This window comes from Centruroides vittatus, unplaced genomic scaffold (genome assembly GCF_030686945.1).
Source record: "Centruroides vittatus isolate TY-2023 unplaced genomic scaffold, ASM3068694v2 contig_965, whole genome shotgun sequence".
NCBI classification, from domain to species: Eukaryota; Metazoa; Arthropoda; class Arachnida; order Scorpiones; family Buthidae; genus Centruroides; species Centruroides vittatus.
Genome location: NW_027122641.1, coordinates 39,161 through 58,036, shown reverse-complemented (window position 1 = coordinate 58,036; position 18,876 = coordinate 39,161). Strand labels below are relative to the sequence as shown.

At 27.8% G+C, this 18,876-nt stretch overlaps 1 protein-coding gene across 2 annotated transcripts in view; it reads left to right on the top strand.

Annotated features, from left to right (window-relative positions):
• LOC136985416 (ubiquitin carboxyl-terminal hydrolase 15-like) overlaps positions 1–18,876 on the top strand; it is a 95,303-nt gene that overhangs the window by 44,612 nt on the left and 31,815 nt on the right. For both annotated transcript variants that reach the window (XM_067282692.1, XM_067282691.1), the window contains 5 exons: positions 3,049–3,199; positions 8,201–8,374; positions 14,078–14,236; positions 17,905–18,129; positions 18,194–18,277. In XM_067282692.1, the coding sequence (XP_067138793.1) occupies positions 3,049–3,199; positions 8,201–8,374; positions 14,078–14,236; positions 17,905–18,129; positions 18,194–18,277 (793 nt within the window). The remainder of the gene's footprint in view (positions 1–3,048; positions 3,200–8,200; positions 8,375–14,077; positions 14,237–17,904; positions 18,130–18,193; positions 18,278–18,876) is intronic.

Genomic DNA, 18,876 nt, shown 5'->3' with positions numbered 1-18,876 from the left:
ATGTGGTGGTCAAAAGTAAATTGAACCTTTAAGAGATAATAAAATTTTCAAGTTTTATTATGTTAATAGCAGAAATATTTACAAAAGATTTCGTTCAAATTAAGTGCTTTATGCTGCTATGCACTTTTTCGAATGTTTGGATGTTTTTACTGATATATTTTGCATTACTCCTTGATTGCAATTGTTGCGGCAGTTTTTTTATGTGAAAGACCTAGCTTTGAGTTTATTCCCAAAAGTAACCTGTTAACAAAGAGTTCTATATTGGCATTTTAAGTAATTTCTGTGATGTAGTAAGATGAAAACAATCTCATCTCTACAAGCAAAAAGCTGGGTTTTCCATTATAACTATTGTGTGGTGCATTGTGCTCTCCTAGTTAGTTATCATCTGACAAAACATCAGAAACTTATTCTTTATAGCCTTTTTACTTACTTGACCTTATTCCTGTAAACTTTCTCAATGTCTTCACTGAAATGAAAGCTTTATCAAAGGTTCACTGAAAATGCACTCAAGGTTATTCAGACTAGGCTGTAAGACTTTCAATAAGTATACAAATGTTGGCAAAACTGTGTAGCTGCAGAAAATGCTTATTTTGAAGTGTTTTTTTGTAAATTCTTGTGCTATTAATATAATAAATGTTATATTAAAAGTCCACTTTATTTTTTACACTCACTTATATATACTGTAATTTTTATATTTTAAGGAAAAATATTGTGATTTAAAATAACCTATTCTACAAGACAAGAATTTTAAGAAAATAAATTGTTTACATTTTTATAATCATCTAATGTATATTTTCATTGCAGTCTGTGAAATGTTTGTCACGATCAAAATGTTTTCTTATTTAAACACTATAGGAACAAGAGTAGATTAATTAAAGTGAATAAAAATCACTTTGTTTGGAAGTACTGTAAAAGCACCAATATGTCAATTTATTTTTACAAAAATTAAAAATTAAGGCTATCTATATTTTTATATCAAAAGCAGTGTCAATTCTGTCTATATGTTGTTCTAGCCACAGTATGCCAAATTCCAACTGTTTCAATGAGTAAACCAAATTTATAAATGAATTTGTTAAGCTTATAATAATATATTAAACAAGATATTATTCTCTCTATCTCTAAAAATCTTTTGGCTAGTTTTTGTCAGATTACTGAAGTTAAGCTGCATAGACCAGCATTTAGTATTCCATACTATCTCCATTCAGGACTCAGTGGGGCTGGTTGTTATGAGATTCAAATAGAGGGAGGCTTTTCTTACAAGGCATGAATTACAATGTGGCAAATCCAAATGTAGTGATTTGTCTTTGAATAAGAAGTCATAGTCAGTAATTCAGCTTTATTGTTTCCATATTATACTAAAGAAGAATGCTTTGTGTGATCAATCTAAAAGAAATTAATTTAGACTACTTAATTTATTATTTATTTAAACTTAATGACATTTACAATGATAGAGCAATTATCATTGTAACACAGTTGGTTAAAACATTGAATAATGTAAGAGATTATTAGTAATTATTAGATAATGTAAGAGATAATGTAAGAGTCATAGATTAGGATCTTGAATACAACTTTTATATGAAAAACAAAATCATTTTCATAGTAAATTAATTGAATTTGGGGAATCCTCTGTACAAAATTTCACAACTTTTAAGTGCAATCTCCTTTATTCAATATTTGTTTATTCAAGTAATCATGCATGTTGTCTCAAATTTGCTCACAGATTTTAGAATATTGAAATTTTCAAATTGCTTTGTGCCTTTCATCAGGTTTAATGAAAACTGATGGTATAATTTTTTCCCCCCTTGTCCTAGCTTTCCTATCAACCAGGTGGCAATGTCATTGCTTTCATATTTTAGCTTTTAAGACTGTCACTGTGTTTTGTTTTTATAGATTTATATTCATATTTAGTAAAGTATTTAAACATTTTTAAAGTAAGTGTTATTAACTTTTTTAATCATAGGTAAGTAATCATTCGTAAAAATGACAAATAAAATATGACAGTATCTCAGTACTTGAACAATTTGGTATTTGAACACAAATTCTGGGGGGAAAAATTGCTTGTTCCTTGATTGAACAAATACAATCCACTAAAACAAATTTTCAATTAATAACATATTTTTATTTTGTCACATACACACAATTTTTTATGGTAAAAATAAAAAAACTGAAGACATTGCTGATATTTTTGATCATGATCAACAAAAAAGCTCAGATGACGACAATACTTTGTAAAAAGGTAAACGTCCTCATTTAACTAAAATGAATATTAACATGTAATACATTATTTTTAATTGTGATTGTTAGTTAGTTATTGATTGGAAATAAATTATTGATTGCTTTAATAAACATATTTTTCTTTGTAATGAAAAATAATATAGTTTTGTTAACTTCTGGAAGGTAACCCTGTTTTGTATAGCATGGAATTGCATAACACTGCACTTTTTCAGAACGTAACTACCACATTATATGAGGGATACCTGTATTTTTATCGTGTGCTAAAAAGTAGAACTTTTGTTAATCTGTTTCCACTTTTTAATTTATCTAATTAAAAGAAAGTATCCATTCTAATTAGTTTGCTGTTTGCTTATCTTAATTTTTATGGGAAGTTACTGTATTTATTTACATTTAGTATTTGAACTGTAAATAAGAATTTTTTTATCATCACTGGATATACTGGTACACATTACATATCCATATATATTACAAGTTATTATCTACTCATAAAATTAAATTTAATATATTTTAGTATCATCATTACACTTTCTCCAGACTGGATAAAATTAATCTGAGCATCCAGCATTTGCTTGATACTCTTGATGCTAAGATAAAATTAGCTCAAGCATGGATTTGAACTAATTAAAATATTTTCCAATTTTATCTTTGCTTTAATTAATTTATGAATTAAAGAAATAATTAAAAAATTTAAAATTAAAGCTTTGGTGAAATTTGTGTAGTGTTTTAAATTATCATTTTTATAAAGAATAATATTAACGGTATATTTAATTGATATTAAAAAAAAGGTAATCTGATTTTTTTTTTTTTTAATAGGACAACACGTAGTTATGTTTCTATGGGTGGAGGCTATGGAGGATCTAGTTATAATTATGAATATCATAATGGTAGTGCTACAACAGTTCAATCAGGACTATGTGGTCTTAGCAACCTTGGTAATACATGCTTCATGAATTCTGCACTTCAGGTAAATATCTTTCTATAATGAAATTTTTTAAGATTTTAAAAAAATTAAAATTTAAAATTGTGTGAATGTGAATTTTTAAGTATTGCTGCTAATATAACTTAATTCTTTATGAATGAAACTTAAATTTGTTTAAAATGTACAAATCACAGATATGATTTTTAAATTATAATTATAATAATACAGTATAACTTCTGAATAGTGGACAATATCAGGACCAAGAAGTTTGTCTGCTATGTAGAGTTGTTCATTATTAGATGATACATACTCATAGCTATACTATATTTTAATATGATCATAATGAAGAATATAATAGATTACAAAAACATCAAATTTTCATTAATAATGTGAATATATTAAAAAGTATAAGTAGGATATATAATTAAAATATATATACAATATATTCATCTTTTCAACTTTAAAAATCTCATTTTAATTGAATTCTAAATTGTAAAAAGATTGGACAGGATACTTTAAATAAAACATAAAAATTACAACAAAACATAAACATTGATTAATTATTAATTCATCAAAAATGATGTGAGCAGAAATAATGAAAATGAACAGAAGGGTAGATGAAGATCAGTTTAGGCAGTGAGAGTTTGAATGTTGAGTTAAATGCAATTTGCTAGCCACTTCAAGGGATGGGAAATGTAATCTGAATTCTTGCATTTATAATGTCATTTATGATCTAAGCAACTAATAAAAATGTCTATAGTGATTTGTATGCTTTGTAGTTATCTAGTAGATGTAATTTTTCACACATTTTTGCTTTTTTTCAATAAATGATATATTAAAAATTACATCTAAACCACTACAAAACTATTAAGAATATGCATAAATGCAAGAATACCAAATATCTTCCCATACTTTAAAGTGGTTGGCAAATCACCTTTGTAATGCAACCTGTGTAGAAATAGACTGTAAACAGGAAAAGTTTATTGTTTCTTGGTACCATAAACTGAATTCCAACAATAGCACAGAAGTTTAATAGCATTAATATATATGTCAATAAGTGGTGATTGACAGAGAAAACTAATCTAATTTAGCTAACAGATAGGGTATTATTTAGCTTTTTACAATCTCCTCTCCTTTAATCAAAATTCATTCTCTGAAAGAGTATTTGAATTGATTCTTTGTTTTTGTTTTAAAATATTTTGTACATAATTAATTGTTTCAGAATGTTAAAGGCAAGACATTGTGTTTTCATAAGGTTGGCTATAGATGACAGTGTCCACTATTTAGAGGTAAATATTGGGTTGTTCGGAGAGTAATTTCGTTTTTTTTTATTACTAGAGGAATTAGATGTATTTTTACCATCCAATTTCATTTTAAACCACATTTTCATTATATACTTTGACAGCTGACATTTTAAGGCTTATTTGTAAAAAATTTTGCTTGATCCTGTACAATTGTTTTTTTTTTTTTTTTTTTTTTTCAACCATATGACCCATATGGAACCCATTATTATATGACCCATCAAATATGGAAAATCGAAAGCATCATTTTCGGCATATTTTTTTTTGTAACTAAAAAATCAAAATGCTGTTCAAACAAGAAAAAATTGTGGTACATGTTTGGAGATGTGTTGAGAGAAAGACAGTGCCAAAACTGGTTTACAAAATTGTGTTCTGGCAATTTTAATGTAGAAGATACACCACATTCTGGATGGTCATTTGAAGCCAATGAAAACAAAATAAAGGTACTGATCGAAGCAATCTGCCATATAACAACACGTGAAATCACTAAGAGATTAAATCTGTTAAATTGAACCGTTTATTATTACTTAAAACGAATTGATTTCGTTTCAAAGCTCAATATATGGGTTCCACATGTTATTAAAGAGAGATGCTCTCTATGGTGGAATTTTAAAGAAATTTGTTTTTGAGCTTTTACCAGACAATTTAACAATTGATTCGAAAGTGTACTGCCATCGAGTAAACAAATTGAGTAATATCGTCAAACAGAAAAGGCCAGAATTGATCAACAAACAAAGTGTAGTGTTTTACCATGATAATGCCAAATTTCACACAAGTTTGGTAACTCGTCAGTAAATGTTATAGCTTAGATGGGATGTGTTATCACACCAACCATATTCGCCAGATTGGGCGCACACAGATTATTACTTGTTCTGGTCTATACAAATTTTTTTTAACTGTAAGACATTTACTTGAAATGACAATGTCAAAAATCACTTAGATCAGTTTTTTGTAATCAACGATCAAAACTTTTATGAATGTGAAATCATGCTACTACCAGAAACAATGACAACAGGTATTTGACCAAAATGGTCAATATATAATTCAATAAAATATTTATTTATTATAAGAATATTGCATTTATTTTTCTATGGAAAAAACGAAATTACTTTCTGAACAACCCAATATAATAAATGGATCTTGGGATTATAAAAAATGTCCATTAGGTAAAGGTGTCTGCTATTTGTGTGTGTTCATTAATGGGGGTTTTACTGTATAATTATAGTAGCAATTCGTGCTGCTATAATTATACAGTAAAACCCCCATTGTAAACCCATTATTATACTTGGGTAAACCCAGGTATCAGGTGCACAGCTATTATCCAAGTAGCTGTATGCATTTTAAAGGTTGTGTGTGCACAAGTTAAGAGATCATAAATGAGCAAAATAATGAGTAAACATTTTTTATAATTTAATCTATTTAGTTGTTTTAATTGATTATCTTTGTAATTAATTACTGTTTTCAATTTCTAAAGGATTACTTTTTGCAGACTAAAATTTTTAGTTATCTTTTTTAGACTTGCTCAATTATTAAAAATTTGAGACATTTTATTATATAACAATAATTTATCATATTATACTTTTACAGTTTTAGATTAGTATCACTTTAAGAGACAAAAAGCAGTTTCCTTAATTTGTTATTTATTAATAAATCTTGTAATTTGTTACAGAAGAATAATTTATTGAATTTATCACTTAATAAATTGGAAATAATCTTAGTTGGAAATTTAACTTTTTTGTTACACAATCAAAATCATCATTACAGTGAAAAATGATAATAAATACCACCATTTAAATTAAAATTATTTGCTTTTTGTACTTTATTTTTATTTTCAGGCTAATTTATTAACACTTTCCCTCAATTTGAGAATGTGGGTTTAATTATGAGGGAGTTAGGAAAGTATTAAAATACAGGTATCCCTCATACAACATAGTTTCCAGTTTCACTCTAACACAGTTTTGGAAATTCTCTGTACAAAATTTTACAATTTTTAAATGCAAACTCTGTTATTTGATATTGTTTTTATTTATGTAAGCATTCAAGTTGTCTCAAATTTGCCTATGGATTTTAGAATATTGAAATTTTCAAATTATTTTGTGCTTTTCATCAGGTTTACTTTAATGAAAAGTGATAGTGCAATTTTCTTCTTTGTCCTAACTTTACTATCAACCAGGAGTCATTGTATTTTCAGAATTTAGTCCATAAGACTGTCATGTTTTCTTTTTGTACATTAAATAAACTTTACTAAATATGAAAATTAAACGTTTTTAAGTAAGTTACTAGACTTTTTAATGAATGATTATTTGATTCGTAAAAATGATGAATGAATACAGTGGTATTTAGGTACTTGAATAATTTGGTATTCAAATGCAAATTCTGGAAAAAAGTCATTTGGTACTTGACTGAACAAACACAACCTGCTAGAACAAATTTTCTATTAACATATTTTTATGATAAAAATAAAAAATATGAAAATGTTGCTGATACTTCTGATGAAGATCAACAAAAGCACTGAGATAACAACAATATGAAACAATAATTTGTAAAACAAAAATGCCCTCGTTTAACTAAAATTAATATTAATGCATAATATAGTACTTTTAATTGTGATTGTAAATTAGTTATTGATTGGAAATAATTGATTGCTTTAATAAACATATTTCTCTTTTCTCTTCATAACAAAAGAGAATAGTATAATTTGCTTACTTCTGGAACATAACCCCATATTTTGCGTTAGTTCTTTGTTTCATAAAGCATGGATTTGTATAACATGGCACTTTTTCAGAACATAACTATCATGTTATATAAGAGATACCTGTATTTGGAAAAAATGTCATTAATGCTGGATTATTAGAGTTTTACAGATTGTTCTTTCAAATTTCTAATTTTTCCTAACACAGTAGTTTTAAAATCTCAAATGTTTTAAAATATGATAATTGATATTATATTAGGAACGCTACCCAATTCTCTTCCATATGCTAACCCAGTCTCGTGTTCTCATCCACGTTGCATTTTATAATAATTCTATACACAAACAATTTGGAATATTTTTTAAAATAAAAATTAAATTAGTATGAAATTTTGATAAGTCAGAAACATTACATTCTTTTGGGTATGAAATACCTGGGGATATGCTTCATCTGAATTATCTTGTACAGTACATGATGCTATTTGTTAGCAGTTTTTCCTCTATCAGTTGGAATAAACTGTAAACATGAAGATATGTTTATTTGCAATTTATATTTCAGATACTGAAATTTGAATTGTAATATAAACATTTCATTTTTACATTAATTTATTTATTTGTATTACAAAAACTAACAAAACTTTCTTATATTATTTTTAATACTATCATCTTTTAAACCAAACATATTTGGTTTTTTTAATGTACTGTGTTTTAAAATAAATACTTGTTATGATATGAAACTTCTTTTTATCATATATTAAATTCCATCAGGTAAAATTTAATTTTTGTGAAATTTAAAAAAAAAAAAGATGTAAATAAGAATTTTAAAAAAAATTGAATAACAAAAATGTAAATTTGAAACATTATATTCTGAGTTAGAAAAATATTTTAAATAAAAATAGATAAGCTTTTTTTTAAAATTACAAATCATACATTTTTCTGATTCTGCATTGATGTTTTCTTGAATATTTACAAAATAAATGCATTAACTAAAGTTGAATAATTGACTATTTATATACAAAATTCATTTGATAAAATTGATCTACTAATCTGCTGCAGTGTATGAGCAACACTCCACCACTTACTGACTACTTTCTTCAAGATTATTACTGGAAGGAAATGAATACTGAAAATCCTTTAGGAATGCATGGAGAAATTGCCAAATCATATGGAGATCTGATTAAAACTATGTGGTCAGGACGCTATACTTACATTCTTCCACGTAATTTCAAGGTAAGCAATTAATTGTTAAGTGAAAACTTATGATAAATGTGTTATGCAAAATTTTTGAGTAATTATTTTACTAAGGTTTTGTGTTAGACAAAATTCATTTATCTAATTAAGTTTGATTGCAAAGTTTATTATTATGTTATATATGAGCTGTTTTTTCAAAGTTAGTGATTGTAAAATTATGATGATTTTTACTATATGTATTGTATTCAATCATATTATATCTACCATTTATCTCACATTCTGCTTCTTAGCTGCTTAGCTGTGCTTTTTTCTACTTCAAATTTAGTAACTATTTTTTATTTTTTACATAATTCTTTTTATTATTGTATTTATGATTTCTAGTATGAGAATTTAATAATAATAATAAAATTGATCTTATTTATAGTCTACCACTATATTAATAGGTTGTCTCATTTTGCAAAGAAAATATCAGTATATAATTTCACCATTTTAGAAATTCTGATTATAAGTTGTTATATTTAAAGCTTGCTACCTACAAATTTTTGCAAAATTATGTTTTTATATAAATTTACCAAATGTTTTCTGATGCCATCTTATCACTCTTTCCTGTTTCTTATCGAATGTAATGTAGGGTTATTAAATTTTGGAGTATCAACATTTGCATCCCCATTTAGTTTTGAAAAATTTCGTTCTGCTGTCATCATTGCCCATAAAGTTAAAAAAATGAGTCATGCTGCAATAATGTCAGAGAACCTATTTCAGGCTGCGGTGTGAAATAAAAATAGTTCAGCAACTTCACTTATAGAAGTAATTTCTTTTACCTGACTATAAAAACACATTTTAAATTGAAGCAGTTGAAATCCAAAACTAGGCAAATGTCGGAAGGATATGCAGATTGTAACAATTCTGATCATTTCAGAATATTTTTATCAGATGACGAGACAAATTATGCAGGCGATAAGCACTTAAAAAGTGTACATAAGTGTCAAACAGATTCAAATCTAATAGTTAATTGATTAATTATTAAATCCAAAAAATTGTTTTACAAATGTTTTTACAAGTTTTTATTTCATCTTTTCTAATTGGCACCCTCGTGATTTGCGCGCCAGGAGCAGTTTTCTCTAACTGCTCCATGGTAGCTATGCCTCTGAAATCAACATTGAGAAATGGGGAAAGAAACCAGGGTTTTTTTTTCTCCATTTCTCAATGTTGTGATACTCCATGAGCTCAAAATATTATTATGTTGAGTTTACTGAGTTATACTTAGTTGTCAACCAGTTGCTGTGTACTCTGTCGGACCAGTCAAGTCATAACAACTAAAACAAGACAAAAATTATTATTATTATATTTTAAAAATATATAATAATATGTTTTCAATCAACATAGAATCATGTGTTTTATATACAAGGTGTCCCATAAGTCTGTAAACAGTTTAAAAATTCATAAAAGTTGAAAGAATTGGTATATTTGAATGTGATTTGCATAAAAGTTATTCTCTCAAAGGGAGGTTTTTTTTCGGTACAGAAAAAGAAAATAGTTCAAATTTTTGTTGATAGGGGGTGCTGAATGCAAGAAAATCACTGGAATTCAAATCTGAGTCTTATAAAATGTAGGGTGTACGATTAATAGCTCATTTCTGAATTTTCCTGTTACTGGCGCTGACATACAGTTTTCATATGATGATAGACCTCTGATAAACGTGGTGCACCACTGTGTGGGCGATTACACAAACTTTTCGTTTCTTTGAAATGTCATACTAGGGAAACCAATCTGGCAGGAATGATTGGACCTGAACCTTTCTTCATTCTTTTCTGTGTCCTAAACCTTCATAAAGTTTCAGCTGGCAATTCATGGCTGAGATAAAACAACTTCACCAATAATGCTTTATCCACCAACATCAACTTCATCATAATGAAAATTGTATGTCAGTGCCAGTAACAGGAAAATTCAGAAATAGGCTGTTAATCGTACACCCTGCATTTTATAAGACTCAGATTTGTACAATTCCAGTGGTTTTCTTGCATTCAGTGTCCCTTGTTGACAAAAATTTGAACTATTTTCTTTTTCTCTATCCAAAAAAATCCTCTTTCATGAGAATAACATTTACGCAAACCACATTCAAGTATATCAATTCTTTTCAAGTTTTATGAATTTTTAAACTATTTACAGACTTATGGGACACCCTGTATATGTTACAGTCAAAACCTGTTTTTAGTTAGAATGCGTTTTAACTAGTTAAAACTAGTTTTAACTCAAATTTGTTTTTGACTAGCAGTAAATTCTAGTTATAACAAAGACATCCAGTATAAACTAGTTTCAACTAGTTAAAACCCGTTCTAACTAACAACTGGTTTTGACTGCAACATATAGAGTGATTTGGGGTAAGATGGTAAGCGGGGGAAGATGCCTACTTTTTGATATTTTCAAATGGTGATGTCAGATATTGTCATGTATTTGTATGATGAATCGTTGGGCCAATATTGAGTGTGGAAAGCTGTAGTTGGCTACCGTTACCTCATTTTCTACATCTGAGAAGAATAAAAGCAAGAGAAGAACGAAGTTTTTGTTGTGAAATGTTTCTAGAATCATTTTAAAACTAAAAGTTAAAATAGAATTTTTAGTGAGAAGTTACTGTTTAAAATAGAATTTATTAAAAATTACGAAAAACAATTAATGTGTGATGTAGTTAAGGTTCTAAAGTTTCCATTGTCAGCTACCACCGATTCCGATCGGACATGCTAGAACACGTGACTCCACTAGGCATCTTACCCCATCTAATGGGAAAGGTGCCACATTTTTCTTGGGGTAACATGCCTATTTTTAATAAATTTGTTTTCTCGTTTTATTGCAGGATATGCATAGAAATTATATAAGGACTTCTCAAAAAGGTTTTTGCACTGAAAAAAGCGTTCAGCTAGCTATAGAGCACGTTAGAATGGATGGAAACTTAACAATACTTATACTGCGCTGTTATACTTACTATGAAGTACTTTGTACTACATATGCAATAAATTAAAATTGGTTTAAGATATTCGAAAATTAATTTCATGCAATTATATTTGTATCTTACCCTAATGGCATTTGGCATCTCGCCCAGATACTTGGGGTGAGATGCCTAAAATGCCAGACAGTGAAAAAGTTGTCATTGCAAACACAATATACAATTATTTTTCATATACTCCAAAGTTTTATTTGAAAAACATACTCAAGAATATGATATTTTCGTTAGAGGCCTCCAAAACCCAAATTATCGTTATAATTTCCTTCATAAGCGAAATGTTACGCATCTTCCCCGAATCACTATACATAACTTTATTTCCTCCAAACATATTTATGTAGCTAAAATTAGTTTTAACTAATGTTAAAAGTTAAAATTAGTTTTATCTAAAATCAAAGCATGTATAGCAGTAAATTAACTAGACAAAACCCGTTTTATATAGTTAAAACTAGAATTCACTGCTAGTCAAAAATGAATTTGAGTTAAAACTAGTTTTAACTAGACAAAACGGGTTTTAACAAAGACATCCAGTATAAACTAGTTTCAACTAGTTAAAACGCGTTCTAACTAAAAACGGGTTTTGATGGTAACATATATATAAACCTTACAAAGTTTTGTGTTTGTATATCAGTATCTACTTTACATTACAGTATATCTATTTTAAAACTTGGCAAGGTTATTTCTATATATCGGCATTGATGCTGTTAAAGTTTGGTGGTTAAAGGTCAAGAGGGTGGCAAGAGAGAGAGAGATGTGGTCATCTGTCATATCTTGAATGGAAGTCTGACTTAAAATTTTACTCATTATTGCCATTCAAAAGTTTAAAAACTAAAAACTGCCCTACTCCAAAATTAAGCATTCTGACTTTTTATAATAATGAATAATAACATAAGGGTAGATGCACACAGCAAAAGTGGCAGAATGACTTCACTTTTTTGTCACAGAAGTCAATTTTCTGCTGCTTTTCTCATGCCGCAAAAGTTGGATGAATTTTATCTTTTGTGGCGGTTGCTGTCAAGATGCATTTCTATTGGCCAATGACAGTTCATTTCTCAGTCAACATAGAATCACATATTGTTTTAATGGTGGAAAGTTCAACATGGTTAACTGAGATAACTGACATTAGAATAAAGAGGAAAGGATGATAAATTTAACCCAAATTTTACACAAATAATCATATATAATTTAAATCAAAGGATTTGTCCTTTGGCTTAAATTATATGTGATTATTTGTGAATGAAGATCTTAATCAAAGAATAAGCATATTTCGTACGCAAATCAATTACTGGAGAAATAGCCATTATGTAAGTACGGCTATTTCTCCAGTAACTGATTGTAAAGATGTATACCAGAGTTGTTTTTTGATGTAATTTTACATCAATCCTTCAGGGTTCTGAATTATGAGTATTACACCCATTGCCTTTATTGCTTTATGTTAAATGTAGTTTATTATTGATTATTGTTAATTGTGTATATTGCTGTCCACAGCTGGATTAAGAAAAATAGAGGGAAAAGATGGAATCTATTATACAGCCCATATGAGTTTCTTTAATTGTGATGTCTTTGTGGTTATTTAAACCTTTTAATGTAAATTTTATGTATATTTTACTTTATCTTTATAAAAACAATTGAGGAGGAACTCCAAAAGAATCTGAAATGCATTTTGAGTGTATTGTGTACATTTTATATTCAATCATTGTAAAGTTTCTTTATTCTTTTGTGAACTAAGATATAAAATAAACTAAATAAACTTTTTATGAATATCATATTCACTGGTGTGATAAGCCCTAAAATTTAAATAACTGGTTTGGTTATCACAAAAATTTAATGTAATTAAGGGACAAAAAGCAATGAACAATACAAAATAATATGTTGATTTTTATCACATAGTACTCATATAAATGATTATATATGGTTAAAATTAAGGTTGTTTTTTTTAATCAAAACCAGTACTGATTAAAACTATAAAATAAAAATGATTTTATTAGAGCAGTTGCTTGCTGTGTGACCTACTGTGACAGCACTAAACAGCAGTGCCATCTCCCATTCAGAAAACAGTCCCACTAATTTAGCTGCTACATCTCGATACAATAAAATAATTGAAATGGCAGTGCTGTCATAAACAATGTGATCACATAGAAGAATTAGAAATATAGAAATATCAAGCTGTACAGTACATAGGTTGGGTTTTTATGCAGTGTCCTATATTAGATAGCCACAAGTTGTCACTGTTATTAACCAATCTCTAATAAAGCATTACCAGATCATACTGTCCACACCAAGTTTACAGATGACTACCACTTTAAGATATTGCTTGGTGACAATAACCAAATTTATGTAATTTTTGCTTTACTCTACAACATTTTTTTGTATTCTGTTTTGTATTACCATTTGGAAAACATTAATAGCTTGATACAGTTTGTGATCAAATTATTAGGTATTTTTTGTGTTCTAAGCCTCTTTTCTTGAAATTTACATTAGTCAACTAACTTTTAATTTACAATATATGTTTTTCTTCTTATATATTTTATTTATGAGTAATATGAATATACTAAAATAAATCTATTTTGTTAAGAAATTTACTAATATATAAATGAGATGAAATTAAATGCAGTTTCAATATTTGATAACTCAAAATTTAAAAAAATGTATTTCTCTTAATTAAATGTTATTCATAAAAACATTTTAAATCAATTATTTAAAAATAATATTAAATTATATAGAATAATAAAAGTTTTTAATAGACTATTGTTGGAAGATTTGCACCTCAGTTTTCTGGCTATCAGCAACAAGACTGTCAAGAATTAATGGCATTTCTTCTGGATGGATTACATGAAGATTTGAATAGAGTGAAAAAAAAACCATACATAGAATTAAGAGATGCTGATGGAAGACCTGATGAGGTATTATAATTTTAATAACAATCTGATATTTTAATAGTTAACAGAACATCCTTTATGAAAAAAAATATTTAAGTTTTTCTGCTTATTTTGTATGAAATTTTAGATTGTATATAAGAATAAAAATTATTTTAGATTCATTCACCCTCTCATAATTATTTGTGAAATGAAAAATCCATGTTTTATTAATTAATATAATTTCTTTTGCAACTCATTAATTAAAAAGTTATTATTTTATTTACTCAATATTTATGTATTGTAAAAACGAAATCAAATAAAGATCAAAAAATTAAATTTCTGTTAATAAATAAAATAATTTATAAGATTTTTAAGTTGTTAATAGCAAAAAAGTCATATAACATGCATTTAAATTCAAATATTATTGTAAATTTTCTAACTTAATCTAAACATGTTTAAGTACAGTCACATCAGGTTTCAAATGCCTCCCTTTTCAAACAGTTTGGTTTACAAACAAAATTTTGAACTCATTTTTGCCTCTGGTTGCTATATGATAACTCTGTTGCCAAATAAGCTACTCAGCAGAACTGGCCACCAATGGTCAACTTTCTACACTTCCTACATTAAAGACCCAACAGTGGCCAAGTGGATAAAACTATTGAACACTGGTAGTTGGTTGTGGGTTCGTGCCTTGCCAACGGACTGGCCATGTGGAGTTTTCCAGGTTTTCTTCACATTAGTAACATCTGAATAGGGGCCATTTTTCCATAAAAGACCTCCCAGGAGGCATTCCCTCTTGGAAGATCACTCATGTGTTGCATTGCCATAATTAAACTAAACATATGTTAAAGAAAATTGACAGCCCGATCAATCAATGACAGGACTACTGATTCATATGTTAAAGGAACCAAGATCACATCACCTCATGATAAGAATCATCGATGATATTGCTATTTAAATTACATTTCAATGCACATGAAGAAAAAATGCTATTTTCATTTTTTGGTACATTTCACAATTGAATTTAAATCAAATTAATTAATAAAAACTTCATTAATTGACATTCACGTAATATAAATGGCTTTTAAGAATTTGTGTTTAGATATGCTTAAATTAAATTAAATGACAAAAATTTATTAATATAGTATAATATACTGTACGGTGAAAACTGCTTAGGCAACCACCTGCATTCGACGGGTACCTGTCAAAACAAGCAAAAATTTCTGGCACAGAATAGTTTATACATAGAGTTTTCGTATAAGTTACCAGTATTAAACGACCACCTGTGTAACACGACCACAGGAATCGGTTTTTGGTCCAAAACAACTATAATAAGCGACCACTTCCGCGAATATATCTGGTCTAAATGCTTGCTCGAACCCATCTCAGGCACTTCTCCCGCTCGTGAAATTAGGTGCAGTGCAGGTGTTAACGAATTAGTCTAGCAACAAAGGAAATTAATTTCAGTTTGTTCGAAATTGTCCAAGAAACGAAAGAAATGCAAAGTGCTGTTGTTAGAAGATCGTGTTAAAGTTATCAGAGAAAGTGAAAATGGTTTATCACAATGGCAATTAGCGGTGAAGTTTAACTGTGGGAAAACAAAATTTATTTTACTATAGACTACAGTATTTTCTTAGGGGCATAAAATATTGTACACAATATAATTAATTGGCTGATCTCATTGTTTGATAAAATTTATTTTATTTATTTATTATACAGTACATGTGCGATAAATAGTTTCTGTATCAATCTACCTTATTTCCATGATATTTTTGGAAAAATAATATCCTAGTAATTTTTTGCACACAAAATATTCAAAAAACAATAAAGGCATTAATGCAAAAATCAGTTTTACAGGCAACCTTCTTTTTTCGATTCTGTGATAGTCCAATGACAATTGCAGGAGTAATGAAATTGTATTATGAGTAAAAATAATAAAATCGTTTTATTATTAATTAATAATTTTCCTTATTGGACTTAAGAAAATATTAAATATTTAAAAAAATACAGTATTTTTAAAGTTAAAATAAAATTAAACTAACGAAAACCAAAGTGATGGGGAGATACAATGCACTTGTATATCAATGATGTAATACACATAACTGAGGAGCAAACGAAAAGAACCAAGTTGAATTAATTAAATCGGAAAAAAGAAAGTGTGCATCATAATTGAGAAAATGTGAGTATTGTATTAATCTTGAAAATATTGGTATTAAATCTCTTATAAAATCACGACGACTCCTGTAAGATCTGATATCTGATAAGAATAAAATACAGTGCCAATATAGCTCTGTCGTTGAAAAAATTTGCTTATTTTTGCTCACCTCAAGTTTTGCTTAGTAGAAATGACTGAAAAGTGCACAAAATACATACAGAAATACGGTATTACAGCACCACCTGTCTAAAAGACCACTTTTTGAAGGAACCATGGGTGGTTGCCATAGAGAGGTTGTACTGTATATTGTATTAATAGTAGTTAGCCAGTTAATTAAAGCTGATAATAATAATTAAATTTAAAAATAATAAAATAATAATTAAAACAGGCCTTTACACCAAAAATAAAATTAAAGTTGAAATAAATCAATTGAAACATAATATTTTGGAAACTGTGGATAAAGTACTTGTTGTTAGTCTTGATTGATTGGTTATATTTCATGCAGACAGAGTTAAGTCTCTGTAGCTCTTCTTTGTAAAATGTTAATTTTGGTTTTAGTAGGCAATGACAAAACATTTTACTTTTAAATTATATATACATAGAATAGATATTATACATAATATTATATTATCTATATTATATTGCCTTTATAGGTATTTTAATGCATGAAATACAGCTAAAAAGGTTTTGTTTTGGAGGTTGGAAATTGATTAATCTATTTTATACTGTTTCTTATGGGAAAATTTGTTTTGGTTTTCAAACAACTTTTAGGAACGAATTAAGTTTGAAACCTGAGGTTTGACTGTATTTAATTCCTATAAATTTTAGAATATGGAAAGACGTGCTGTTTGTATTTTAAGATTTATCTTTTGTAAAATCACATATTGTTGTGCATTTATTTTTTTGCATTTACATTCCTTATAAAAGTAATGCTGAATGTGTTAAATGAAAAGGTTACATAATTTTGCCAAATCAAATTAAATTGACTAATCATAATTTTAATTTCTAACTAGAATCTTTTTCAAAAATCTGAAATTGATATTTAAGTAATCAAATAACATAAAATGCACATATTTCTTTTATTAATTATAAACATCCAACTGAAACATTAACTGTGTGCTAAAGTTACACCAACTACAGTATAATATCAAGCTAAATAAGGGCAATAATAATTTTGAATTACTAATTAATTTGTCTCTAGAGGGAGGCATAAGGCACCATCTTGTATTAAATTAAATAATTTTAGAATAAACTAGAAGAAAAGAATCAGCCCGGAACAGGACTATTTAGCCCAATATTATATGACAGTTCGTGTAGAGCTTTATTATAATGTATCAGATATAATGGGATGTTTATAACTATATGCTGTTGGAATTATGCATGTGATGTAATCAATATATTTTATACATTTCTTAATCTAACTTAATTCATAACCATGCTAGTTTTTATGGAAAATGCAATTTTAAATTTATTTCCTTAAAATTTATATTTGAATACAGTCCATACTGTTGTTATATATTAAATATACATATGTACATTTTTTTCCTTTCTTAAATAGATAGTAGCTAAGGAAGCTTGGGAAAATTATTTGAAGAGGAATAATTCCATAATAGTAGATACTTTTCATGGTTTATTAAAATCAACTTTAGTCTGTCCAGAATGCTCAAAAATATCTGTTACATTTGATCCATTTTGTTATCTTTCATTACCTCTGCCAATTAAAAAAGAAAGACAAATAGAAGTTTCTTATGTTCCTTTAGATGATGCAAAGAGGCCAATACAAGTAAGTGTTGTTTTCTTTAGACTAATACAGTACTTTTTCATGTAACAAACAATTAACTTTTCAGATGAAATTAACAGTACCAAAAATGGGCATAGTACAAGATTTATGTGATGCAATAGGAAAAACTATGGATGTTAGTTCTGATAAGGTAAGTTTTATATTCGAAGCCAAAACTGATATTTGAATGATTGAATTTTAAGTGTTTTAAATTAAATACTAATCACTTTATTATATATTAAGAAACTTTTTTTTTATTATTATGATAACAAATAAATATTAGCAAAAAATGAATGTGTAATCTGTGATGATATGGGTTTTTAAAAAAAATAAATATACAAGGTCTATTCGGAAAGTTTGTGAACTTTTTAAATTACACACTAACCAATAATTGAATCTGAATGCAGTTTGCACAGCTCTCTACTGGCAAGCTTTTTGCACTATCTGCCGAAAGCAGTTTGTTCTATCTTCTTTTGTTGTTATGTTATATTCATTTGTGTAAACATGTATTGATTTCTTTTTGCAATTTTCTTTCTGTAAGTGCAATTGAATGAAGAGTTCTGGGACAAGCTAAGTCTGATAAAAATTTCATGTTAAAACATCATCACTGAGAATGAGATGTGGGTCTATGGATATGAGGTGGAAACAAAATGTCAGTCATCACAGTGGGTGGGAAAATCTTTCTTGCGACTCAGAAAGGCTTGGTAAGTTTGGTTGAATATGGAGGTCTTGTTCACTGTTTTGTTCAGT